Source organism: Panulirus ornatus, chromosome 47, assembly GCF_036320965.1.
Source record: "Panulirus ornatus isolate Po-2019 chromosome 47, ASM3632096v1, whole genome shotgun sequence".
Taxonomy (NCBI): domain Eukaryota; kingdom Metazoa; phylum Arthropoda; class Malacostraca; order Decapoda; family Palinuridae; genus Panulirus; species Panulirus ornatus.
In genome coordinates this window covers 3,976,538-4,003,990 of record NC_092270.1, presented here as the reverse complement: position 1 = coordinate 4,003,990, position 27,453 = coordinate 3,976,538, and the positions used below count along the sequence as shown (strand labels likewise).

Genomic DNA, 27,453 nt, shown 5'->3' with positions numbered 1-27,453 from the left:
GAAAGGAAATTTTCATTATAACACTTCTAGGCGTTGAAACGGTTTCCAGTGCCATTTTCAACTCTAGTAACTTAATTCCAGGACGGAGTTTCCAAGAGACTTCAAAATTAGGTTAACTTTTACAACAGTCCACATCTTTGACGCGCTTGATACACAGATTTCATGGCAATAACACTGGCGCAGGGGAAGAGGGGGAGGGGAGAGGAACAGCCAGGGGGTGGTCAGTGGATGTCGTGAGGTCAGGACACACAACATATCTTCCATTATCAACAACTTCAAGTTGGTGTCCCGTTACAGACCCCAGGCAGCTAGCTGCTGCCGGCAGCCTTGAGGCTCCGGGAGGGGGAGTCACGTCACAGCGATCCAGAGAGAGATGCTCGGGCTATATACCTCAGACATCCACTCACATCCACTCTGAACTGGGAGAGGTTAAACTCACGCTCACCTCAAATGCCTCTCAACTTCCGACCACACATAACCTCTGCCAAACCAACCTCGATCTGAGTCGCTGAAAAAAGAGAGCAGATCTCTCGCTTTTGCCTGGCCGACGGAGCCTTCACGGTACAGAGACAGCTGCAGCCTTGATTCCAACTGCATTTACCCGACCCGAACATGTGTGGGATTCTAGATCACCTCCAACCGGTTATTTCCAGTGACTTCCACCATGGCTGAACGCTGTACCGCAGAGTCATTTCACATGACGGGCGAGATGCAGGAGAGGTCCAGGAGTCACAAGAGTTGGACGTTTGGCATGGTATTCCTGGGGGGGGAGTCGTCACAGGTCTGGAAAGCAACATACAAGTGTCGTTTCCAGATATTGTGAGGCGCAGTATCTTCGCTGCACCTGACATATATCTGGAGCAGACGCCCTCGACGTTTTGCACTTCAGATGGGATCTTGGAATATCCAACAGTGCCGATCAATGTCCTAAACAGGGCATGGAACACCTTCCGTCATAATCTTGGAACGCATCAATATGATCCGTGTCAGAGAATAACTTGCTATATCTGGGAACTTCAGTCTAGATAGTGCAAAGGGAGTCCGAAGCAAAGTCTGAGCGAGTATGCGAATAAGCGGTTACCATGGTAAGTGCGAGCTTGTGTAAATGCGTATTTATGTATAAATGTAAATTTTTGTGTATGTACGAACGATGAGTGTCCGTGAGTGTATATGCGAAAGTATACATACGAATGTATTAGTGCATGTATGGATGCGTGAGCATCCGTCTGATTACTTTTTGTGAATACCACGTGTGTGTTACGGGGGGGAGAGTTTAACATTCATGTTGCCCTACCTCTTAACCTAGTAATTAGTACTGTAGCTTTACTGTAATGTGTATATGCACAAACATACTTCAACCTGAGTCAGATTCCCATTCATCGACCAGTTCGGAGGGCAGGATGAACAGTTGGGTAGACTGTGGGCCGACTTCAGCGCCCAGGATTCAAACCCAGGCGGGTGACGTGAAGCGCGACACCATAGAAGCCTGTGTGCGTCCATGTACGTGCTTATGTGTTTGTGTGGTGCGCGTATAAGCATGGATGTGTGCATGTATGTACATGCTTCGTTCTTTACAGAAAATAAAAGAGGTAATGCTTGAAAACTCAGCCAGCCAATTCCTTTGTGATTATTACATTCATACGTACATCAAACACAAGCAAAATAAAAACAGCAAAATCATTGATGGCATCAGTAGCTAGAACAAACAGGTTCAATTGAGCGTTCTTACCGAATACAGTGAAAAAAAAGGCATCGATATCTGTTTTAACAACACTCCTGAATACCCGACCAGGTGCTATGAGAAAAGAAAACGACAATGACATTATGATCAAAGGAAATCATTCAGAGCGCTGTGTAAGCTGGTGTTGTGATGACTGTTATCGCCTTGTTACTGGGATTTCTTTTCAGCGCTCTCAGTGATTTGATTTGATCGGCGAAAAAGTCACGTTTGGCGAGGCTGTTACTTCGGCAGCACAATCTCGTCAGGGAACATCTCACATCAAAGGAGTTCATAATTTCCCTTTTTTTTGGGAGTAGAGCAACTATGGGCTGCTTGAAACTCGGGAAAGGGGGTCCCGGGGCAATTTTATATATATATATATAGGTGAGGATATTCCCTCAAAGGCCCAGTCCTCTGTTCTTAACGCTACCTCGCTAACGCGAGAAATGGTGAATAGTTTGAAAAAAAGAATTATATATATATATATATATATATATATATATATATATATATATATATATATATATATATATATATATATATCAATCTTACAGGTGCAATTCTTTCGGGTGGCGAATCCCTCATAACCCTGAGGAAACATCTGGCAACACGAAGCTAAAACGTCGCCACCATTCTGACACAGGAATCGTTTTCACAACTTTCATCAAGTCACAACGATGTCGGCTACGCTTTTCACGCACGAACTGTGTCGAACTCGTGCCTCTGTGGCCTTGACACCAGCAATCGCGGATCGTTCCCAAGACGAGGGCGTTGCAGGACCGAAATCCCACACTGAGCACGCTTCTTCTCACAAAGAACTGCCATAAAAACAATGGAATTTTACCAAGAATGGCTACAATATATATATATATATATATATATATATATATATATATATATATATATATATATATATAAGACACGTTCACTCGTCACTGCAATATGCTGAAAAATTACTGATAAACTACCATTTTTTCTAACCATGGCCATCAGTACGCAGTATGTTTATCTCTTTATACATAAACCTTGCTACATATGCCCTTCACCCACACTATCACAGAAACGTTCTTCGCAATCGTGAACGGATAAAACATCCTCTGTTTAATAAACAAAATATTTCGTATTGCTGCATGGACGCGGAGGGTAGCCTAGCTTTCACGAAAAAAGAAAAAAGATGGTGTCATACAACTATGGTGACTAATCTAGTGTACGTTTTAACTTTAAGGATTTCACAGTACGCACGCACGTCTATTCTGTTTAAGAAAAATAGGCGGCCGACAACGGGGAGCCACCAAGTTAGAGAACACTGACGTAATGGCGTACTACAAAAGAGTCTCGTTTGAACACAGTACTTCTTTCACGTATTACGCAATATTTCGGTGGTACTCGAGTCAGCAACTAAATATCTTACTCTTAAAAAAATAAAGAAACAAATAAATCATTACTTGAAACAGTAAACTCTAAAACTACACAATACCCCTTCTGCTTTTCAGTAAAATACGATAATTTCTTTACAGACTACTTAAGAAAGCTTCAGAAAAAGTCACCTTAAAAATTTCGTTATCAAAATCCACTAAGTCCGATGTAGCGAAGCATAGAAACGAACCGCCCGATACGACATTTTGCGAACATATTCTACCCTAAGATAAAATCGTAGTTGTATATGATTAGTATACAACTACAAGGAAAGCTCACTAAACTGAACGTCTTTCTTTTTTGTTTTCAATCTATCAAAGCCTGAAAACGTGGCCTTAACACGTTCGGCATGACGATACAAACACCTGGATATATAATAGCGACGTCTTTCGCCAGACACATAAAGGCTATAGGTTGAGGCTACGCTATCATAAACAAAGGACATACCGCGCGCTTGGAAGTCGCACCCTAGCTCACAAGGGTTGTGCCACAGAGCTCGTGTCGTGTCTCCGTGCTTAAAGGGTCGTATACCATCGTGCTCAAGGGTCGCAACGTTGTGATATGGGATGACAGCCAAGTACGGCCGGTCTGCGTCTCTATAACGTGAGCCGACGAAGGCGGAGGGAAGGTTTTCGTCCAGCGGGGAAATCGTTGCGCTGCCATTTCTAGGAATACCTCAAGAGAGCGTGTCAGCACCATTATATAGCCACATCCTGCCCTCCCGCCATGAATCATGTCATGTCCCTTGCTGTCATCTGTTACTTTTAACCTCAAGAGCGAGCACGACCCTTGAGCACGGCGGGCAACACCATGAGCACGGCAGCACGATCCTTAACCGCGAAGGTACGATCCTTGAGCACGACGGTATAACCCTAGCGAAGGTACGATCCTTGAGCACGACGGTATAACACTAGCGAAGGTATGAGCCTTGAGCACGACGGTATAACCCTAGCGAAGGTACGAGCCTTGAGCACGACGGTATAACCCTAGGGTATGATGGCCTGGCCTCTGACCTAGCCTAATCTTTCAGGATCAGGTCAAAAACCAGAACCTACCGTCGTGCTCAAGGATCGTAATGTCGTAGGATCGTATCACTGTGATCAAGAAGTTATAAACATGGTTTAAGTAAAACTAAATTCTCTTTAACAAAGATATTCTGTATCAAGGAACATAACAAAGGTTTGAAACCCTAACTATTCCCAACTTATCATCTTAGAGGAACAACACACTGTACCATCTACACAGCTAAAAACACAAAGAAAAGTGAGAAAATGTAGGAAAGCAATTCTAGCTGTTTTAGAAATATAGAAAAGAAAATGCATCAAATAAACTCTGCTTGTTTACTCCTAACCGCCCTCAACTATTTCTCAAAATTTTGAAATACATCTTCAAAGAATTAACTCACTCAGAGCCTGGGTAGAATGGGCAAGTTACAATGCATTGTTATTTACTTACAAATTGTACAATTTTGTTGGTGTGTGCCGCTGGCTACTGCAAGCAAAATGTAGCTTTCCCTGACACGCACTTTTGTTCAGGACTTAGTTTAACATGAACTTGCAATACTTCTTTTTTTTCCTTCACTACCCACTATATAAATAAAAAAGAAAAAATGTACGGGGGTTTTCAAGAACACGTCTCATTACTGTGTATATGAAAATACCTCCAGCTGATTAAAGCTAAATATTGTTCATTGTCAGTAACACAGGCACTTCTGCACTTTGTTACATCCTTCCTGAAGTCATTCTGATACACACTAATAAACTAAAATCACTAACTTTAACCCGTTTGTTAAAATTCTTTGTTCATACTTACCAAAACGTTTACAAAATGAGGACCAAAAAACAAAGACCCATTAAACACTTCAGCACGACAGTACGACACATGGGTATGATCCGATCCTTAGATTTAATTTAAAAACAAAAAACAATCCATTATAAAAGGTCGTACCGTCGTGCACAAAGGGGTTACAATCCACTTTAAAAAAATTCTGCAGCCATTCATGATATCAATGCCGGTCCATCAGAAATGTTAAGAATGATGGCAATGGTTTATATATCTGTCCCCTGAGGGAGTGAAATTCAATATACGTTTCTGGCATGCTCGTCTGATAACGTACATGAGATCATCACCAAAGCTATTGTCGGGGAAGTCGCACTGTTATCTTCAAGATGTCGTACACATACCGTACTACACAAGTCCACGAGCATAGTCGTAAACCTTACGTGTGGACTGTAATACTGTGGTTTTGAGAAGAGAAGAACGCTTCTCACCCAGCATCAAACCTGTTGCTACCGATTAAAGTGACATTTTCCGCACATGAAAGCTTATTACATCACAAACTGTACAAGGAACAACGATCATTAGATATTTCTGCTTAATTAATCATACTTTAACATCTGTCCTTGAAACAAATTAATATCATCAGTCTTTAAGAGCGTTTTTTTAATGGGGGAAAAATATATCTCTTGTGGTAAGAAAAGTTCTGATCGAAAGAGAGCAACATTACACTGGCTGGGTCGCGATCGTTGTTGGACGGTTAGGAAATGAAATGTCACGGCGAACTGGAAGGTGCATATCAGCACGACCAAAGATCCCCTCATCCTTGAACTGGGTAACGTAAACACACACGTGGCAGATTCCCACCGTTACCCTCTTATCCCTGTACTTGACTAACGTAGTCAATAAGGTAGGCTACCTTGCGTGACGCGGTCGTATATGGCATGTTGATATTATCTCCCTATCACACAACTTGTATCTCTTTTTATATATAATACAACTCCAGGACCATCTTTATGGGACTCCTACGGTTTGGAGGCTGCATTTAGGAGCAGGGAGATGACTGACGACCCTTTTTGTAGTAAAAGGTTCATCACTGACGATTCATTCATTCAGCCTCGCCGATGCAACTTCACGCTCAAGGCGTACCCGCTTGGAGGCGGAGTCCGGTAACACCCACATCATCATTCATCATAGGTAGTGTCGTATTAGAGCTCTTAACACATTCATATACATCATCAAAAACGCTGGTTTTACCTAATGATACGAGTTTCACCACAAATAAGGCGAAAACTAAGGAAAACAACACATCATCAATTCATGCTTGGGGGAAAAAAGGCTCTTGTGATCAGACTCAGGGTTCGATACCTACTGGGATTTTCCTTCGTCTTTACTGCAACCAGGCCTGAAAAAATCAATAGAGTACCGCCTAACACTGACTCGTGGTCTTGTGTTAAACCCATGCAAGCAACTGACAAGCAGGGCTTTTTAATATATCCACGACTACGAATTACTAACTCTTTATTATTACAATGATTAATTCATCACTCAAAAATTATGTCCAAGTACACTAACAATTCAATTATGATATTTAGAAAATTATTGATATCTGGGGCTTGCGTTAAATCAGAATATACATGATTACCCTCAGTTACACTAACGATACCTTATGTTCTGTCGTGGAGTTGGGGATGGGATTTTCAAAACTATTTCCCTTCCTATTACGGTTCAAAATCATAAATGATGATGAAAAGACTGTAAATAATTACAACCAACAATGATAAGCATTTTTCTCTCATCAGGTGCCGCATCTAGCACCAAAAACGACATATGGATGAGCAGGCGTGACCTTTTCATAGGACTCTTACGAGCTGGGTGGAAAGGTCGTGCCATCGTATCCACGTAAAGCGCCGTCGTGTTTTTAAGGGTGGTGGCGAAGCGTCGCTGCGTTGAGGCTGCAAGTACATAAGCCCGTCGTGCTCGACAGTTTACGACTAAGCGTCTCACACGGCCAGCTCGAAAACATTCCTCATCGCTGACCTCAGACCAGCTGAGGATATATACGTGATGCTGACCTCATCTTTATCCTCACGTTACTCACGCCAGCCACAGATTATTGTCGTAAACAGGTGTCGCACACTGCCACCGGTTACATATCTTCTTTTTTTATTATTATTATTTTTACTGAGACACGATGTTAAACATGATCGCGTGGCATAATATTTCTATTCAGCTGCTACTTCGTTCTCCACCCCGACCCCTCCAGTATCCTCTTATTACACACACAGACACAGACACACACGCACACATACACACACACAGACCACCTAACATTTCGGAATGGGGCGACTGTTTCCGAAACCGTCAACTCCTGCCACTAGATCCTTCGTCCCGTGTTGCAGTTCGGGTCTTCACAAAAGCATCGAACTCATACAGACCGCTACAAGAACAGCTCCATTCCAGTGGACACGAATATTACTCACAAACATCTGATTACGTATCATCCTCCAGCGTAACGTGTATACAATTATTTTTTACCAGTTCCATTTTGCAATACCAAATATCTAAGCCTTGCGTTGCATTTAAGCAGTAAACCCTTAGTATTATTGATCTTTTAATTTATTCATTACTTATGTATCATTAACATTATTATCATTCTTATCAATATATCATCATCGGTACACAATGCCGAACAGTAATGATGCGCAAATGTCTTTTCCAATTGCTCTGCGTTAAGCTGACCTCAACGCCAATATCCTAATAGTCTGTCTCTCGCGCGAGCAAGGGAAATGGAAAGTGAGAGTTCCTCCAACAACACGGGTACTGACCAGTTTTTCTTCAGTTTCCCCGAGATGCCCATGTTATTGGTGGCGCCGCCGAGTCCCACTTCGTCTGTTCCACTTTTTGTCATTATCCACTATCAAAACACTTAAATCCTTTTAACTGTACTACTTATCATGCGTTTTCTTTTTCATCCCTACGTGGCTTTCCCGTCTCGGAGGGGTAGCGCTGAGAAGAGGGAAAATAACGGACTTATCTGCACATATCCAGTCCTTAGGTTGCCATGGTCAACTATCGCAACCGAAATCTGCCATCCACATTCAAGTCTTAAATACTACTCAATGTTTTACATAATCAATTATTATTATTATTATTATTATTATTATTATTATTATTATTATCATTATCAGGATTATTATTATCATTATTATCATTATTATTATTATTATTACTATTATTATCATTATAGAAAGAGGAATTGGTGTCGGACAAATGAAGATCCTCTGACGTTACCCAACCGCTGGTTTATTATGAAGATTTATTTATTAGGTAAAATCTAATCCCATTTAGTTGTCGAAGATATTGTAAACTAAACGATCGAGAAAATTTTCAAACAGCGAGATAACCACAAAAAATAAATAAAACTAGTGCAAAACTAAAGTATAAATAAAAAAAATGGAATGTCTCTACAGTCTTCACTAATGCATGAACAGAATGCATTTCCCTATGACCAATTTGATCACTGATAGGAAAATATTGTTTAATGCGTTCATGAATCTGATTTAACTTACCTTACAGTTCACCATAAGTATTCTCAACGTCCTGCCATAGAAAGGTGTGAGACTGCCAACTTACCTGAAAAAAAAAGATGAGAAAATAACCAAACATGTTAGATCTATAAAGTTACTGTTAAATTTTTAAGTCACAAAATATTACTGAACTTCTATAAGGACGTGTGAAAGACTGCCGCAACCTAACCTGAAAAAAAATATAGAAAAATACAGATCACCAAACAAGGTTCAGTGTATTAAGCTTAAGTATATCACATCCTCTCATCTTATGAATGGACTTCTTCTTCCAGAGAACAGCCTAGTTAAAATTCGTGTTCCCTCGCAGTTCAGGTAACGAGAAACTCAGCAGGTCCGGTTAATTACAGAAGCTGGCAAGGTTGGCGGGCAAGACAGTGATGCTGCGGGTCCGGATGTACGTACACGTTAGCATCTCATACACTGGCATTTCCTCCTGGCTACCGTTTCGGAAGACTAACCGCCCACAACCATCACTTCGTACCCAGCCTGTCCTGATTTATGTATAACCCACCAAATAAACATACCACTGCAGACAAACTCAAACTTAATCTCTTCTTCCACTTCTGTTAACAAAACTAAATGAATATGAATTACAAAATACACACACACACACACACACACACACACACACCAGCGGTGTTCAATTCTAAAATTACTCCGTCTTCATGTTGCCATCCTAGCAGCATCTGGCACCACCACCACCGTCCACCTACAATCGACAAATGCTGCAAAAACTAAACTATCAGGTTCCTTAGTAAAGCATTCTGATTCTCATATACTTTATATACAGTTTCAGGATATCAATGAGAGATGTTCTTACGTGAAATCGTAATATAATCATAAGTGCTATGTGTTCGATGAGGACGACGGTACGGCCCTTGAGCACGGCGGTACGACACACTTGGATATGATGGCATGGCCTTTAATCTAACGCCGAAGGGTTACGTCAAAGGCTCAATTATCATACCCAAGAGCTGTAACATCGAGCTCAAAGTGGCGCAATGCTGTGTTCAGGAGTCGTAACGTTGCGCTCAAGGGTTTTACAACTCTTAGTTCCGACGAAAACACGATTATAGGCTTCCCAGCAACTCAGAAATCATATTTCCAAACCCATTTTCAGATCTGCCAAGTAAAACATGGTGTGATGTTACGTTCCTTCTCATCTTTCAAGTAAAGATTCCTATCAGACATCGTCTGACGTGTGGCTGTCCAAAATTCTCCATCATAAACAATATTTCGTTCGTTGCAACTGACAATTCATTCATCGCTCGCACCGACAAAAATCTTATCGTGTCATTCACTTTGCGCGGAAGTTGAGGACAACTATTAAAGTAAAAAAAAATATTCATTACCAATGGAAAGGAAAAAAAAAAAAGTTAGTGAACAAGTAAATCGAAATGGGAAAAAAAAAAATCAATAACTGCTGTCTGCACAGAGTAGTAGATGAAAACGTGGAAACGAAAATGAAATTTTGAATGGCACTCAAGCCTAGTTTCGCCAATATGGAATCAAAAGTGTTTCCACAGGTTCGCAAATAGTTCATTATTTCAATAACTTCTGACGAGAAAATGTAAAAACATTTAACGGGTTTTGGTGTAGGTCGTGCATGACGTCAATGGTCGTGTTAGGGGTATTTTTTCCCCCCTAAGAAATCGCGTGTGGCCTTCTTTCCGTCCTTGAATACGAAAAACAAGTTATACTTAATTCCTCATGTATTGTTGAAGATAACTCATTAAGTTCCTTAAGTATAACGGCGTGATCCTTGGCAAGAAAGCACGACCCTTGAGCACGGCGACACGACCCTTGAGGACGACGGTGCGACGCTTGGATACGACCATGACGTGGACTTCGACCTGACTGAAGCCTTTAAGGCCCCTTAGGCCATTATACCTAAGGGGCATACCATCGCACTCAATGGGATATACATTAGGTACTTTCACGGTATTCATACACCGAAGTCCCATTACTCAATCCTATCGAAATAAAACACGGAGGACTTGCTAATACACATGCATTAAAAAAGAAAATGAAATCATCCGGCTGGGCATTAACTGTTTTACCCAACCAAACCTACAGTAGGAGAGATCTGTGGAGGAGGGAGGGAGGCTGTTGGTGCCTTACTCACAGCTGGACGGACGGAGTGGGAGAAAACAGTCGCCAGCTGCACGCACACACACACACACACACCGACACAGCTCTAGCGCGGGGCCGGCCCGACCGCCGCGGGTATATCCCCTTCTGATAATGCACGTACGCACGCGCATGCACAAACGCGCGCGCATGCATTTACCTGGGCACATGCGGTTTTAATTGCGTATTTTCTCTCTTTTTTCAGCCTTGGCTACATATCCTTTATGAGACTGATGATGATGATGTCGTCAAACATCAGTTTTCGTACAGTAGTCCTACTGTCTAACTAATATCCCCTTCTATAAACGTGCTCAGTAAACTTACAAACCGACAAAGCTCTTAACATGGGTCTAGCCAAGCCAGAGCCGGTATATCCCCTTCTGATAATTATAATGCGCTTACGTACGCGCGCACACACGCGCGTGCGCATAAACTCGCACATGCACACAGCGTTCACTGTGTATTACAGTTTTTCTTTTTATCCTTGGCTTAATTCGTAAAACTGGTATGATCATCGTTTTGTTTTTATCTTAATACATACACAAAAATACGTGTATTTCCACCGTATTTCACAAACACACACGCAACTCCTCCAACTGACCTGCTCAAAGACACGTACATACGCGTAGCAGATTTCCTGTCTCGGCCACTTCCACAGCCAGGGAAAGAGTGACAATGTGTTTGTTGATATGTTTTCTATTTCTGTTTAGCCAACAACTTACTGATTTAAGACGAGTTATACTACCCTCCAGTGGCAGCGGTGTGGACACAAACATTCGAACAATCACACGTAGTTTTCCTACAATACATAACCCTTTAACGACATCGGTACGACCACTGAACACGAAGGTCGCAACCCTTACGCACGGGGATACAGGAATCCGACCTTACGACGGAAGAATACGACAGTTCGACCCTTTGGGTGTGATGGGCCTGGCCTTTGACCTGCCCTAATTGGTCACAACCATTAGTACCACGACCAACAGCCACTACTGTCACGATGACACCAGTACTACTATCAAGACCATATGACTACAAGTGTCACAACCCACACAACCACTGAGAACCGACCACGCAGCCTCGACTCTCATGACCACTACTTCATAACCCACGTAATCTAAAGTGCCACAACCCACACAACCAATACTGTCAGGACAATATAGCCAGAAACACATAACTGTCAGACGACGTATCATAACCATCATATAATCGTTTCGGATCTCTCTCTCTCATACACACACACACACACACACACACACACACACACATATATATATATATATATATATATATATATACACACACACACACACAAACAAGTACATATATGCAGAGGTTTACCTCGTAAGACGTGAGTCAACCAAATTAACCCATTTAGCCCACAGTGCGTCCTGCGACATTTACAAGCGCCTTGCCGGGAAATGCCCAAACTCGCTTAACTAATATTCTACGATTTACGTCGGGAAGTAATTACATAAGAACTGTAGGAGGGAGTACCGGGGGAAGTATGAGCAGGAACGGGAGAGAGAGAGAGAGAGAGAGAGAGAGAGAGAGAGAGAGAGAGAGAGAGAGAGAGAGAGAGAGAGAGGAGGGCGGGATGAATGAAGAGGGGGTGCGAGACGATATAACATAATGATGGAAGAATAGAGGAAAAATACTGGTGTGACGATGTGTATGATTTAAGCGTAGTGACAGTTCAACAGCTCTTCCTATGCACAACAGGGAAGGGGTAAGTCCGTGCGATGGTGTTTACTATTACGTACCATGGTTGGCCGCCCTAAGGCCACCTCTGTAGCTTGCCTTACATTCTCTTAAACTCTTTCCATTCATGCTCGCCCAGTGGCTGTAATGTTACGTCTTGCACAGGCCACAGAAAATGGCCTGGTGTATATATATATATATTAGAAAATGACATAAAGATAAGCTTAATAAATCTGATTATGATGCAATTTTACGCATGTTTTTTTTCGGGTGGTTCCCCGCAGTCCTACAGTCCCTGCCCATAGGAAAAGGACGTGACACTTGAGCAGATGTGGTTCAAGTGGACGTCAGTTTTGAGAGTCAGCGTAACTTTTCCAGATACGCTATCTTCTACAAGACGTCCGGCGACGGTCATGTCTACGCCCGCACGCCAAGAAGGGGTCATTTTTGCCTCTTATAATTGAACCCAACTGATGTGAACGCTGTAAACACGACCTCTATCGGCCAATACCGCAAAATGTAAACAGGGTTTGTTCCTACCTCGAGTAGAGGAAATGGCAAGCCGAGTGTGTGTAAGTGTGGGGGGTGTGGCAACGGATAAGGGCTGGACCCTTACTAGGAAGGCAAGATCGAGTGGGCGGTTACGATAAGGGCGGGGTGGGAGGTTCTAGGGAGGCGGGAAGAACAAGTTTTGGTGGCCGTGCTGGGTGGACTCGCCTGACCTTGGCCAGCACGGAACGCCCACCACCACCACCACCACCACAGACATACATGATCTACCTCCCTCCAGCACCACCGTACCACAACACAGTTCACGTGTCGGGACTGATGAACCCGGGTCTTACTAACAAACACCCTGAGGACGACCGTACGACAACCTGGCCTTTGACTTGACCCTTTTGGAGGTCTGGTCAAAGATCAGACAGTCATATCAAAGGGTAGTGCCACCGAATTCGAGGTTCGTTGCGCCTTGCTCTCCGGATTTATTACGAACATTTACTGCTGACGTGGCAACCCGAGACGAACAGGATGTGCGTCACCAACACGTCATAGTGTACACTGGCGTCATAGGGCATTAGAACGTCACACGTCCGCCGTGACGTTGCTCATCCAGACATTTCACTCCCACGGGCTGGACAGCTTCACCTAGTCTGCCATACCATTATCATTGACACGGCTGGTGTCAGCTAACCTTGAAGTCAACTTTCTCCCACTGGTCCAACCGGCCAGCAGACGCGGCGGGAGGTTCAGCCTCAATAATTGAATGACAGAACTCCACATCATCAACTCGTTCCCTAAGAAGATGCTTACTACAAAACTTTTGAACTCCCTCTTGATCGCCCTGAGCACGACGTAACCATCCTTGAACACGATATTACGATCCTTGAGCACGAGTGGTGTGATCTATTAACCATGATAGCTTGGGAGCTGACCTGACCCTAAAGGGGTTAGGTCAAAGGCCAGACCATCGTATACAAGGTTCGTAGCGTCGTACTCATGGCCCTTAACGCCATGCTCTTGAAAGTTACTCTTCTTAGTTTCTTCGACTGAATAACATTCCTTCAACGGGGAACGTGTGGTGAACTTTCTTTCCCCGGCAGCATGCTGTGATTTCAGCCGAAGAAGGCTCCCAGACATCAATGATCAGTTGAGACAGTTCAGAGACGGGGAGTGAAAGATGGTAAAATAAAAAATACAAACTACAGCACAAGGCTTACAGGCCCAAACGAAACAGACCCTATGTATATCCAACCACTGTCAGTTTATCTAATGTGCATAACAAAATAGTAAGAAGCACTTCATGAATGTGAGAGTCCGTGTTTCACTTGAACATCTAAAGTCTAATGGAACTAGAAGGGGACAAGCAAGCATAATGGAACTAAAAGGGGGATCTGGAACCCCTTATGAAATTAACAAATGCGAGGCGCAACCGAGTTAACAAAAGAGGACCTGAGGAAGCACGACTGAACAATGAGCAAACGGTACGACGCACAAAGCACGACCCTTAAGAATCATGATAAGACCCCCTGGGCATGATAGGGTGAAGTCAAAGGGCAGTTTATCCTACCCAAAGGTCGTGTTGTGTTGCTAAAGGGACGCGCCATCGTGATCAGAGGTACTTTCGCGTTCAAGGGTTCATCCTGTCTCGTGTTTTAAGTGTTCTGTCGTGCACAAAAGGTCCGCATCGTTGTGCTCAAGGGGCTATGACGATGGACCCATCCTCCACCACACTCTACTCGTACTATCATCGTCGCCAGCACCGCCACCGACGCAGCGATAACACGATCAGAAAACGCGCTTTCTAACGAATGACCCGATCAGAAAACGCGTTTTCTGACGAATGACCCGATCGGAAAACGCGTTTTCTAACGAATGACCCGATCAGAAAACGCGTTTTCTAACGAATGAGGCGATCGGAAAACGCGTTTTCTAACGAATGACCCGATCGGAAAATGCGTTTTCTAACGTTGTGGTAAGTCAGCATTATGCACACTTCCAGACCTGTCCCTGTATTATACAACTCCGTGCCACCTGCAACTCTGGAAACCAATCTTCCATCTAGAATAAACTCTGGCGCAGTTCGCTCAGCCACCCCCCACCCCTCCTTCTACCTCAGCGTTTACGCTAGCATATGTACGGTGGTTCGAGTGCAAGACCATGAATGAAAGCTGTAGTAAGTTCCCAGCAGCCATTACTGAGACAAGGTTACCCACGACCGTGACATGATTCCACAGGGAAAGTAGCGAACCCCGTCAAAGTCGTCCTCACTGGCGGGGTTCCACAAGGGGGGCGCAACTCCTCTCATGAATGCTAAAAGTTCTCCATGTCTGCCTTTCCTACTCGAAACGCTGCGACATTCCACAAAACAACCGATACTAACGGAGCGCACAACACTGCAATTCTGGTTCTGGATTTGCCATTTCCCGACGCCGTATCACGTCTGCGACACCAAGTTTCTGCGAGACCGAACGACTAACCCACTGATATAACCAGAAAGGGCAGAAAAGCAAGACCCGCCCACACCACCATTCCGCCAGGCCCCCTCCACACCATCCGAGCCCCGTGTCGGTCGGTAGTCGGCCTAATAAGAGCCGGCTCATGTGACCGTCGTAGCAATGATCCAGTTGTCTGAACTGGAAATCCTCGCCGTCAGCTAACCAAACCCATCAAGAGCTATTACGATGTTTCGTTCGCTAACTGCATAAAGCGGTTGGTTATCGCGGCAACCCGTCGACAGCGTTGCTGTACCGTCCACGCGAACACCCTCGTACGACGGGAGACGGGGCTGCCGCTCGCTCGCCAGGTGCGTCAGGGGAGGAAGCTGGCCTCCGACATCAGTGTGTGTGGAAGGTGGTCATGGTGGCTTCTCTCGTGGCATCGGCGTGAGTCATTCGCCATTGTATGTCTGCCTCGCACCGCGCGGCAGTATACACACAGAGACCTACTTTGTTACCTCGTATCGCTGGCGTCTATCTCTCGTACTCGATCCCTTTTCACCACGACGATACGACCTCTGAGAACGATGGTACGATCCTTGAGAGCGACGGTCCGGTCGCTGGGTACGACGGCCTGGCCCCATGACCTGAGGTTTACAGGTCAGGTCAACGATCATGCATGCCTTCATACACAAAGGGGTCGTTACGTCAAGGTTAGAGGTCGTGCCTTCAAGTCCAAGAGGGTAAACAAACAAGGATGTCCCATTCAAACACAGTCTTTATGGTATAATACCTGACCAGAAAACACCCTGCCTTCCATCATTTACCCTGACATACCACGTCACCAACACATAATAAATATGGAGCATTATCTACCACGCTAGACTTACGTTTATGTAAACAAAGAAGACTTGTACCTGTGCCTGGCCTTAAGACTTTTGGTAATATACATTCCTGAAGACCACAGAACAATACCGACTAAAGCCATCAAGGTCATGCTCCTCTCCAATGAACACAACAACCACATTCGAAGCTGACTTATCCACCATTAATCCACTGAGGAAAACGGTATGACGACGACTGCAAGACCTCTTGAGTGAGACGGTCAAACCCTTGAGCAAGACGGTACAAACCCTTGAGTGCCGAAGGTCTGGCCACTAACCTAACCCTTATAGAGGGAGGTCAGCGATGGGGCCCTCGTTCGCACCGGTGTTAAGGATCGTGCCATCGTGATAACGGATCATAATATCGGTCACAAGGGATTACTGAACTATCGCCTCCCTAAAGAGATGAGGATGGAAGTAACGGATTACTAAACTATCGTCTCCCTGAAGAGAAGAGATGATGGAAGTAACGACTTTTGAGGGAGGCCAATCACCAGCCGCCGACTCCCACTCCGTAGTGACCTAACTAGATCACCACTATTATGCAAACACCGCCCGCCCGCCCAGCCGTCTCCATAACCCAACCATCTGGCGCCGCCAACTTTCCCTCTTCCTGAAGTATTCCGGTTTCAACCGGCAAGGCTCACGAGAACGGGCCGTCACGAGACAAGGAAGGGCGGCTCGTGTCCATGTGAAACATGGCGAATCTGACTAAAAATGATCATGGACGCAATACGTTTGATTCCCCATGAAGTAAGCGTGCAGAATCCCGTGATTTAACAACACGTCTTGTTTGATCACCAGTACGCTCATCTCTCTCTCTCTCTCTCTCTCTCTCTCTCTCTCTCTCTCTCTCTCTCTCTCTCTCTCTCTCTCTCTGCCACCTACATTACGTTATTGTCAACAACAACCCCCCCCCCTTTCATAATAAGTTCATCTGGGACTGATTTTTAACCAAATACCAAGTTTCCTTTTAAATGACGTCTCTGGAACCCCCATATGAGATCACGCTGCACTCACGACTTCGTACGGATAGTATCCAGGGTCCTGTGTACAGGTGTGCGTCCACGATCCTTAACACATAGGGTCCACACATTCGCCGCGCACACCCTGTTGAGAAGATCCACAACGGGCGGGCGAGGACACACAAACAACGGGCGAAAGTGTACGCTAAAATAACGAGAGGGATATGGGTACGAACAGCGGGCGGGCGTGGACTAACAAATAGCGGGTGAGGGTGGATACACACAACAGTCGGGCGTGGGATCACAAACAGCGTGCGGGAGTGGACGTACAAACAGCGGGTGAGGGGTGGATTCAAACATGTGGGCGGGGTCAAGAAACATGAGGCGGGCGTAAGGACAACCAGCGGGTGCGGAGGAATACAACAGGAGGGCGTAGAGACGAAGCACCGTAATGTGAATGGCGTCTCTTGTCGCATGCCGATAACTTGTCAAAAATTGAAAAAAATATAAAACACATACAGGGGGCGGACGTAGGATAATCGGAATCACCGTACGATAACATAGGCTGAAACGGTGACAGTTTTCAGCGGGAAGAATACCAGATAAGCCAAATAAACAGGTCTAGGGGAGCTATGTGCAACGAATCAGTTGGCAAAACAGTTGATATTTACATGACTGAGTAAGGGCGTCCATCAATGAACCAGAAACAGCCATGTTAATGAACATCATACAAGGAGAGCACGATGTTTATCTAAGCCAACTTGTCTATCACTATATAATTATAACTGCACACTACTTCCTTATCAAACCAGTAGATAAAACAAGGTTATAAACAGGACGGGCCACATCTGACGTAATTCCTGGTCCACCACACCAGCCCCCTCCTCCTCCCCAATCTCTCGGTCGCACATGCTCATTTCAACATATAGGGCCCATCGAATGTAAAATTCTCTCCCCTTACCGTACAAACAGGTAATATCACACACACACACACACAAACTGAAGCGATAAATTACCCTCATAATATAATCCTATAGTCGCTGTGATACATGGACATGCATCGAAGTTCAAATTACTTCTTCGTAGCCTCAAATCCTCCAGCAACATGTCATCCAGCCGACACCCACTCTACACGATCCATACCTGTACCATCTTATTTCTTATCTATCTTTGCACACACACACACACACACACACACACAAAACCACGAACACGGAAGCTAACCCCTTCCTTAGAAATGAGAACGACTTGCGTACACCATAGTTTACGGCGTACAATGAAACCACCCATTACTTCATTTAAGATACGAAATCATCTCATAAACTTTTTAAGGTTTTCAGTACAAGGTTTCCTGGTTGGCGATAAAAAAAAATAAACAAAAAGGACCGTGAGTACTCTTGCGCGGGAGCGAAGCAACAAAACACGCGTCATAGACGTGGCCAGCCTAGCCAACCGCCGAGCGCAGCAGCTGATCCAGCCACCTCTTACTCGCCCACACCAGCAGAGCCACACGAAAGGACAAACCTCACACAAGTTAACAACAACAGAGAGTATAACAATGAAGCCATGATACCTGTAACGAAGGATATCCTCAATAAATATAACCTATATTACAGCTTCGATGTTCAGCGGGTTCAATTGAATATTTTCTCTCATTAATATATGACAGTCTTCACTTAAACCCACTCTTTTCTTTGTCTACACAATAAACAAAGCTTACAAATGCTCTCTGGTTAAGTCTATCAAATTACATAACCTTGCGATATATATATATATATATATATATATATATATATAACATTTCAAACCAGCGTTACTATCGAGTCTTTCAACACAGTATGGTGTTATCCTCACAATCTTCGAGGAAAGTTTTGGAGAATCCCACACTTAACTCTGCGGTATCCACACGCTACAACTGACAGACCTAAACCTACATCCTTGGACAGACTTATATATATACTCCTCGTACAAAAAGGGCACACACACACACACACACACACACTCTCTCTCTCTCTCTCTCTCTCTCTCTCTCTCTCTCTCTCTCTCTCTCTCTCTCTCTCTCTCTCTCTCTGATATCTATCATAAACGGACTCTAAACATACCGGAGGACTCGCACACGCTGCACCAAAATTTTACGTTTGACACGAATGAGAGAGAGAGAGAGAGAGAGAGAGAGAGAGAGAGAGAGAGAGAGAGAGAGAGAGAGAATGATTTCCATAATCACATGGTCAAAACGTGGGGTTAAAGTACTTAAAATTTGAGCAAGAGACGTTCTGACATCAAGCATTCAACAGTTACCCTCATGACCTTTTCATGGACACCAAGCAATGAATTGATGTTCGCTAATGACGCAAGTCTTCTAATAAAAAAGTCCTTGAATGGCAAATGTTGCACGTTCAAATAACGATATGTTTGAGGACAATATGTGGTGTGAGGTGGTTTGATCGAGTAAGTAATGTAAGGGTAAGAGAGATGTGTGGAAACAAAAAGAGCGTGGTTGAGAGAGCAGAAGAGGGTATTTTGAAATGGTTTGGTCACATGGAGAGAATGAGTGAGGAGAGATTGACCAAGAGGATATAGGCGTCAGAGGTGGAGGGAACGAGAAGTGGGAGACCAAATTGGAGGTGGAAAGATGGAATGAAAAAGATTTTGAGAGATCGGGGCCTGAACATGTAGGAGGGTGAAAGGCGTGCAAGGAATAGAGTGAATTGGAACGATGTGGTATACCGGGGTCGACGTGCTGTCAATGGATTGAACCAGGGCATGTGAAGCGTCTGGGGTAAACCATGGAAAGTTCTGTGGGGCCTGGATGTGGAAAGGGAGCTGTGGTTTCGGTGCATTATTACATGATATATAGAGACTGAGTGTGTACGAATGGGACCTTTGTTGTCTTTTCCTAGCGCTACCTCGCACACACGAGGGGGAGGGGGTTGTTATATATATATATATATATATATATATATATATATATATATATATATATATATATATATATATATTTTTTTTTTTATACTTTGTCGCTGTCTCCCGCGTTTGCGAGGTAGCGCAAGGAAACAGACGAAAGAAATGGCCCAACCCCCCCCCATACACATGTACATACACACGTCCACACACGCAAATATACATACCTACACAGCTTTCCATGGTTTACCCCGGACGCTTCACATGCCTTGATTCAATCCACTGACAGCACGTCAACCCCTGTATACCACATCGCTCCAATTCACTCTATTCCTTGCCCTCCTTTCACCCTCCTGCATGTTCAGGCCCGATCACACAAAATCCTTTTCACTCCATCTTTCCACCTCCAATTTGGTCTCCCTCTTCTCCTCGTTCCCTCCACCTCCGACACATATATCCTCTTGGTCAATCTTTCCTCACTCATTCTCTCCATGTGCACAAACCATTTCAAAACACCCTCTTCTGCTCTCTCAACCACGCTCTTTATATATATATATATATATATATATATATATATATATATATATATATATATATATATATATATATATATATATAATGGGATGGACTTGATTAGTGCCGCAATTACCCATGCCGTCTCAGCCCATATGAATAATAAAAAAAAAATCGTAGTACAATAAAAACGACTTTTCATCAGTCTTTAACAACCCAACCATATACAACAGAAGACCAAAAAATAAGACGAACCTATATATTACACGCCGCACAGATGACACTTATAAATGATACAAGCTACGACAACAAACCATGGCATTCTTCCCTTCTACTTACCTCTAACTCTTCGTAGATGTACCAGGTAGACTGTGGCTCACACCTGACGTAGTACTGCTCGACCTCCTCTTCCTCTTCCTCTTCATCATCACCCTTGATGCTGGTTAGGTCGAGGTCGTTGATGTAGATCTTGAGTGTTGACACATGGGTCATGGCACCAGCTGGTCTCTTAAGTGGCGCACCTGACGCAGGTCATGACCTGTTCACTATAACACCGCCTCCGTCACCTTGCCGTCACGTGTTTCACTCTACCCACATTATCACCATCGGCTGGTCGGCACGTGGTACGCTCAGTCACCACAATCAATCAGCTGGTCGTCACGTGGTGGTTCACTCGACCCCAATTATCAACATTACTGGTCGATTCTTAATTGTAAGGTTATCACACCGTGTTGGTTTCACGTTATCTTATTGTCTGGGTTGTTAATGCTGCGAGATGACCTTCACGATAACAAAAGATTTATGACTGGTTAGGAGATCAAATTATCCTTCCCACACAGTATACATACTGTGACGTGACATCGTATATCAATGAAACAAATACAAACACGGACACGCATGCGCGTAAAATACATACACACACATACAATTCTACACACATACATATGGGGGACATGTAGAACCATACGTGTACACAAACACGCATACACAAACATACTGGCGAAAGACGGTCACGCACTCATACATACATGTACATAAAGTTATACATACACTTAAAAACATGTTTAATGCAAGTGAGGAATTTTGCCTATCAAAAGCAAGAAAAAAAACAAATGACATACTTCTATCGAATCATTCTCAACTAAGCAGAACTTCATTTGGCCAATCTCTACCAACTGTGTACAGAATCAATCCGCATCCACAGAGATATGAGATAAGATGATGAAGCCAGATCATAAATTATTAACAATCTCATGAAAACCTAAACTGTTTCAACACGTGGAAACACGTGACACCGCAACCCAGCAACAATGAACACCATAATTCATATGGACTCATAGGAATATATATATATATATATATATATATATATATATATATATATATATATATATATATATATATTTTCCACAAAATCATTTTCCATTGACATCAGCAATTTGAACGTGTGTATAACCGTGTACAGACAGGACCATAAACTGTGTGCCAGTTTTCATCTTTCGTTTCTTAATACTTCCTAAGTTTATCAAATATCAGCTATTATGAACTATTATTAACAAAAAATGTAAATACTGCTGTAGTGATGCATTGGCATAGAGCAGCACTTCATAATCAATACCAGTACTGTCTTATCTCCTTCACTAAAATTGTTTTTGTTGTAAACATTGTTACAGTCAATTTCCAGTCCCACGACTTTACAAAAAAGGGACAAACAGCCAATAAATATGTAAACTCGACCTGCATTTGACTTGTGAGTGCGCGCGCAGGAGAGAGAGCGAGCGGTGTTGCCAGCACAGGCCTTATAGTTTCCCCACCTCGACCCGTTCAGTGATGCCACAATTAGCGGTTTCGAGAAACTCGGCGTCGGCAGAGGCTGCTCAGCTTTCTACTGGGGGGTCTCCTCCGTTTACCATTCTGACGACACCGTTATTAGATAACTGTAAATACTACCCGAGAAACCAGAAACGATCTGCCTCTTTCTATGTAACGTGATGTTCACTGGAAATAGACAGTGAAGGCGTTTTACTCAATCGATACCTTGTTCCCATCACTGATTTTAAAGGACCCAGCACCTTTTTTTTCTTTCCAATAACCGGTTCGGAAAGAGCTGTCAGCGACTGTCTAGCGTACCAATACTTCTCTGGCGTCTCCTAGTTCCCCTAGCAAAGTGAATTCGCTGTGAAATTCTCTTCCCTCTTTCGTCTGGAAACTTCCCATCGCAACGTCACGCATTGGGCCTGCAAACAACTGAAGCCTCAAAGTAATCAATGTCGTGTTTTCTCTCCCATCTCAATGTTCATTATTTTACTTACATGGCCACGATTAAGACATAATTTCATATGTGCCACTTGCCTTTTATATACATATATATATATATATATATATATATATATATATATATATATATATATATATATATGCCTTCTTATTTAACTACTATCATCTTACCTCGATAGTGCTGCCATCTTTCTCAAATATCTACTGTCTCTCGTTTCTCACGTAATTTTTCATATCAGTAATCTGTTTTTCTTTTTTCTGAGTTATGCTTTTACGTCATACCCTTAAATCTTCTTTGTTGCTGCCTTTCCCTCTCTTATTTCTTGCGAGAGCTTCCTCTCTCTCTCTCTCTCTCTCTCTCTCTCTCTGTCACATACTCTAAACGTTTAAGTATCGGGCGTTTTGACTCGTCATATTTTTCACATTAAAAAAGTTTTCGTGTGAGAGAAACTTTCCGTTTGCTGTGATGTGTATATAGCTTATTTCAAAGGCCACAGGTCATCATTCCCAAAAGTCGTACCAGCGTGCTTAACGAGTCAGTAGGCAAGTATATAACTACAACGTTACAACCGAATGGCCTACCACAACATCGTGCTCAAGGGTCGACCTGCAGAGCTCAAGGGTTGTAACGTTGTGATCAGGAGCTGTAACATTGTGCTCAACGATCGCAAAACCGAGTACAATTTATCACAACGTTCCAGTGTTGTACATTCGCTGCTCAACGGTCGCATCGTCGTGCCTCAATGGTCATATCTTCGAGCTCAAGGGTCGTAACGTCGTCCACAAAGGTAACAACGTCGTGTTCAGGGGCTTTAACATCATACTCTGGGGGTCGTACTGTTGTGATCGTGGCCAGAGGGATAATGATCTAAGAAGTGTGTGTGTGTGTGTGTGTGTGTGTGTGTGTGTGTGTGTGTGCGTGTGGTGGCGGCGGCAAGGACGGGCCACACTCCTGTCTGGGCGTCCCGTCAACCACCTGACGTGCTTCACCAGCCGCCTTCCCCCTATCTACCTATCCTCCCCTCCCCGTCCATACACCTCCCCCCATGCCATCCACAATTTATCACCAGCCATAACAGAGGGCCCTCTACAACGTCCCATGCCGCGCCCCCTCCTCATACGAAACAAAGGATGCACATCACACTGTTTTACATTCCTCAACAAAGCTCTATACGTGAGGTAGTTTGGATCACATCGCTGTCCTCCAGTAGATAAACTCGTCACATGTCTATCAGGTATGTTTTTCCTATGTACTGTTTTGCAGTAGACAATCTCGTGATACACCATCAGGCCTCGTCTTATCTGTATTTCCTATGTAATGTCCTGTAAGAGGTAAACTCGTCACACACTAACAGGTCTCCTGTTATCTGTCTTTCCCACGTAATGCCATGCAGGAGATAACCTCGTCCTACACCATCAGCTCTCCTCTTTATCAGTCTTTCCCAAATAATGTCAAGCAGGAGATAACCTCGTCCTACACCATCATGCCTTCTCTTACCTGTCTTTTCCACAGCCTCACCTTTCATCAACGTCGTTGTAACAACATCCCCCAGGCTGCCACAACCCTAACATCTGGAACATCTCTCCATGATAACTAAATCCTCTTCCTTCCCTACACCGATCCTCGGGTAACATCTTGAGCACCAAGGTATGACCCTTAAACCATGACGGTTCGAATCCTGGGTATCATGGCCAGGCCTTTGACTGGATCTTTAAGGGTCAGGTCAAAGGCACCAGGCCATTATACCCAAAGGTCATACCGCCGTGCTCAAGGACCGTACCGCCGTCCACAGGGGCCGTACCTTAGTCCCCGAGAAGTCAAACCTTTCCCCGCGTTCCAAGAGGACGTGTGAAAATAATATGTGTTTACATCCCCGCCCAGACGGGCAGCTTGGTCGACGAAGAGGACAACAACAGCTTTAGCCACACAGGATGTGGACCCGACACTGACGCACTAGGCATATCCTCTTCAGTCTCACTAAGAAAGAACTAGCACCACTTTTTTTTCACCCCAAACAATTATAACTCCCTGGTAAACCTATTTCACAATGCGGGGAATGACGTACAGAGGGCCTCTGTCTATTCAGCAAATCAAGGCATTATTTTCCGAGTGTGTGAGGAACCTAATGCTACATCACGTGTTTGTTTCCTTGAATCAACATGTTGGTAACGATGGCATATTCTTTGACATCATTACCCTTCAGGGACAAAGAAGGCACACTATCATACGAAATAGTCGTGCTGCCGTGCACATGGGTCGTGCCGTCACGTCTAAAGGATCAAGCCTTGCGACACCCTGAAGCCTTTATAAATGCTGCCCGAGGTGAGCAATTATGTCCGCATGAGTTACGGCTCTCCACAATCTAGCTAATCTATTCATTCTCGTTCCTTGTAGACTAACCCGGATCAAGAGACACCCACTGGTCATACTCCCGTCAAAAGTTAGGCCCTTGTTAAAACCAGGCCATCCATGAAATCAATGCTTGGAAATCGACTGAGTTCAAAATCCCAAAACCCATATATTGCAACGCCACTACCTAGGCAAAGTAGCAACACTTTCATATAAATCAGTCGTGTTCTAAAATCCTCTTTTCTAAGGACAAAGTCCCGACACTGGGCTCCAGGCCACAAGATCTAGGCGCCTACTAATGTAGCTAACGTCATAACGACAAAGGAACTTCTAATTTAAATCTTTAAGCATGACGGGACGACCCTTTGGCACGATGGTTCGATCCCTGGAGTATGAAGGCCTGCCAATAATACTCAAAAGGTCTTACCGTCGTGCCTAAGGGTCGTTTCGTCGTCTTCAAAGGGCCAAGATCTAAGAAAAATATAGTTGGCAATACATTCACCTCATAGCGAACAAGTCTCGACCACAGAAAAAGACGTCTATTTATAATAAATAAATAGTTTCGAGACGCAGGATGAGATTTAATTACATTCAACAGCGACATGACGGACGTCTTACAGAACCTTCCCGACTTGAGCTTCGTCGCCATCAAAGTCTGGCGGCGCCTCAAGCGAGCCTTGGTAAGTACACCCGCATGCCACTTACCTGGGGCGGGAGGAATATGTAATTACATATATAAGGGGAGACTAAGGACCGATGCATCTTCCTCCCCTTGATGGATCTTATTAAACGCTTAAGTTTTTTTTTTCTTTATTTTCTTCTTATAACATACAAACAATAGGAACATAAATTCGTTACTGAAAAATGTACGACAAAGAAATCGGCGTTCTAAGGCAAAGTCTGTGTTTAAACGATCATATCTAATCGTTGAACATGGAGGAATTGCACTGACTTTCCACAAAGAACCCTGTCATGCAATAACAGTTCCACTAATGCATTAAAGTAAGTAAGCATCCTAAGGAGCTTGAGGTGTGTGGTGAACACCGCGCGCGACGGTAACCTAGCACGCTACTCCCATCATTCTCCACCCGCGCCATACTGGTCACTATCCTGCGCTTGGCATCGACGTGGTACGCACGTCACGCTCCCAGGAAACGTCCAAGGTCTTGAGAACTGGCTACAGCGAAGGATGCACGCTGCACAGCTGTTCTCGCGATGCCCTTTACCTTACCCGACGCGAGAAGCACTTAATGGAATTCTATACACCACAGCGCTTGTCTTTTTTTCGAACTAGAGATCATAAAACACAGCGCTAATCTTTTAGAAGAGAAACCCTATAGTAAAGAAACTATAAAATATAGCGTACAGTAAAGAAACTATAAAATATAGCGTGTGTCCCTCGAACCTGATGGAATTCTATATAATGTATCACTTGTACCTTGAGGTTAGAAGCGCTTGAAGTGAATTTATACAACTTGGCACTTTTATTTCTTGACTTTAGATGGACTTGTGAGAATTCTATATAAAACGTCACTTAACTGAGCCTACCATCAATTCAACAAACTGGTGAAACTTTATTACTCTATTCATATATCATTCGAGAGTCACGAATTTAGAATACAACAGCAAAATCACCGAACGATTGCTAAGGAGGAACTAGAAATTTATAACTTCCTAATGCTAAGGAGAAACTAGAAATTAATTGCTATCCAAGTGATAACACAATAACAGGATTACAAAGCTCCCTGGTGCTTCCTCACTCAGGTTGTTGACATTGTTACACGCTAACCCTCGCTATTATCATCCGTAATACACACTTTCCTCTTGCTGTTCGCTGGGAGGAATCTGCTCTGAAGCGAGACGCATTCAATGTACTTTTTGTACCCAGCGCAACACGGTAGCGTATGGCACGTATTTTAACGTGCCCTTGTCTTATTACAGGAAATCTATCGTCTACGGATGACACAAAATGGTGTATGAATGTATACTTTATCCTCAAGTTGGAAGCTCGTTTACAGAACAGGAGCAGAATACTACTTCTTGTCAAGAGTAAATGATGCATCACACAAACAACACTTAAGGATCCCAGTAACTCCATACAAACCCAACAGTGCGAAGTGACATCTGCATATCATGTTGCGAAAACAAGACAATGAAAAGAGCACGCCAACCAGTCCCTACTGGCCATAAAGTGTAAGTTCTCGCTATTCATGAATACTTGGGTTACACTTAACACTTTAGAGCACGATTAGCACAACTCTCGTGCTCAATAGGCCAATAAAGGACAGTAACAT

The 27,453-nt window shown here is 43.8% G+C and overlaps 1 protein-coding gene across 5 annotated transcripts in view; it reads right to left on the bottom strand.

The window, feature by feature from the left end:
• The window catches only part of Rgl (Ral guanine nucleotide dissociation stimulator-like), a 147,428-nt gene that overhangs the window by 108,910 nt on the left and 11,065 nt on the right, over positions 1–27,453 (bottom strand). For 3 of the 5 annotated variants that reach the window (XM_071689508.1, XM_071689507.1, XM_071689509.1), the window contains exon 1: positions 20,872–21,295. The exons of 1 other annotated variant lie outside the window; for it this stretch is intronic. In XM_071689508.1, the coding sequence (XP_071545609.1) occupies positions 20,872–21,024 (153 nt within the window). In that variant the 5' untranslated portion in view covers positions 21,025–21,295. Of the gene's footprint in view, positions 1–8,484; positions 8,515–20,871; positions 21,296–27,453 lie in introns of those variants that run through there. One more of the 5 variants, XM_071689514.1, reaches the window with a different exon arrangement.